The sequence below is a fragment of the Coturnix japonica genome, unplaced genomic scaffold, assembly GCF_001577835.2.
Source record: "Coturnix japonica isolate 7356 unplaced genomic scaffold, Coturnix japonica 2.1 chrUnrandom505, whole genome shotgun sequence".
NCBI lineage: Eukaryota > Metazoa > Chordata > Aves > Galliformes > Phasianidae > Coturnix > Coturnix japonica.
In genome coordinates, this window is record NW_015439895.1 from 62,371 (window position 1) to 63,958 (window position 1,588).

At 59.0% G+C, this 1,588-nt stretch overlaps 1 protein-coding gene across 1 annotated transcript in view; it reads left to right on the forward strand.

The window, feature by feature from the left end:
* Window positions 1-1,171, forward strand: part of CLPB (caseinolytic mitochondrial matrix peptidase chaperone subunit B) — a 61,316-nt gene extending 60,145 nt beyond the window's left edge. The window contains exon 16 of the mRNA XM_015850662.2: window positions 711-1,171. Within this exon, the coding sequence (XP_015706148.1) occupies window positions 711-968 (258 nt within the window). The 3' untranslated portion in view covers window positions 969-1,171. The remainder of the gene's footprint in view (window positions 1-710) is intronic.
* The last annotated feature ends 417 nt before the right edge of the window (window positions 1,172-1,588 follow it).

Consider the following 1,588-nt stretch of genomic DNA (forward strand, 5'->3'; position numbering starts at 1 on the left):
ATGATGGTGTGTAGCACCGATAGGTCCGTGCTGCTGTCCCTCCCATGGATGGGTGCACCCATGGGTCTCAAGGGCACATGCGCACCCATGGGTCCCTAGGGCCAAACATTGATTGGAGGATCAACGGTAGGTCCATGCTTGTGTCTGTCCCATGGAAGAGGGGGCACCCATGGGTCCCAAGGGCCAAACATGGGGTGGAATATCAATGGTGGCTCCGTGCTGGTGTCTATCACTTGGAAGAGGGAGCACCCATGGGTCCCAAAGGCCAAACATGGGGTGGAGCACCAATGGGTCCACGTTGGTGTCCATCCCATGGAAGAGGGGGCTCCCATGGGTCCCAAGGGCCAAACATTGATTGGAGGGTCAAGGGTGGGTCCATGCTTGTGTCTGTCCCATGGATGGGTGCACCCATGGGTTCCTAGGGCCAATAATGGGGTGGAATATCAACGGTAGCTCCGTGCTGGTGTCCTTGCAATGGAAGAGGGTGCACCCATGGGTCCCAANCCATGGGTTCCTAGGGCCAATAATGGGGTGGAATATCAACGGTAGCTCCGTGCTGGTGTCCTTGCAATGGAAGAGGGTGCACCCATGGGTCCCAAGGGCCGATCATGGTATGTAGCACCAATAGGTCGGTGCTGCTGTCCCCCCTATGGATGGGTGCCCCCATGGGTGCTGTGGGTGTGATCAGAGCTGCTCATGTTCCCATCCAGGTGGAGCGTCGCGTGGTCAACCAGCTGGCGGCCGCCTACGAGCAGGACCTGCTGCCGCGGGGCTGCACCCTGCGCGTGGCCGTGGAGGACTCGGACAAGCAGCTGCTGAAGAGCAAAGAGAGCTCCGAGATGGGAGAGGGGCAGAGCAAGAGCAAAGCGCCCACCCTGCGCCTGGAGATCGTGGACAAGGACAGCAAGGCCCGCAAGCTGGACATCCAGGCACCGCTCAGCCCAGAGAACATGGCTTATTTCCTATAGGCACCGGCCCCAATTACTTCCTATAGGCACCAGCCCCAATTACTTCCTATAGGCACCAATGGGACAGCAGGGCAGCATCGAACCCAGCATTGGGGACGTGGGGTGGCTCTGGAGCTTATGGGGCTGTGGGGCTGTGGGAGATATGGGGCAGGTGAAGGGGGTTTGGGGTGGTTGTGGGGCAATAAAGGTGGTGTGCACACACATATGGGTCGTCTCAATGTGGGTTTGGATTGGGGGGGCTCAGTGCAACCTCAGTGCGTTGGTGCAGTGGGGATGGGAGGGGGATGGGGGTCCTGTATGGGGAGATGGGGGGGTGGGGGTGAGGTTGGATATGGGGCAGCCCCATAGCGGGCATCAGTAAAGGGGCTTTGTGACTCCAAGCACCAATAACACAGCGCTGGGTGCTGCGCTGCAGGGGTGGGCACTGGGCTGCACCATGCATGGGTTGCAGCAACATCGTGCACCCTACAAGGGAACAACATGCACCATGCATGGGCTGCACCAACACCATGCACCTTACAAGGGCACTAAATGCACCATGCGTGTGTTGCAGAAACATTGTGCTCTTTGCAAGGTCACCTTGCTCACCAGCCATGCCTTGCAGCAGCACTGCGCTCTGT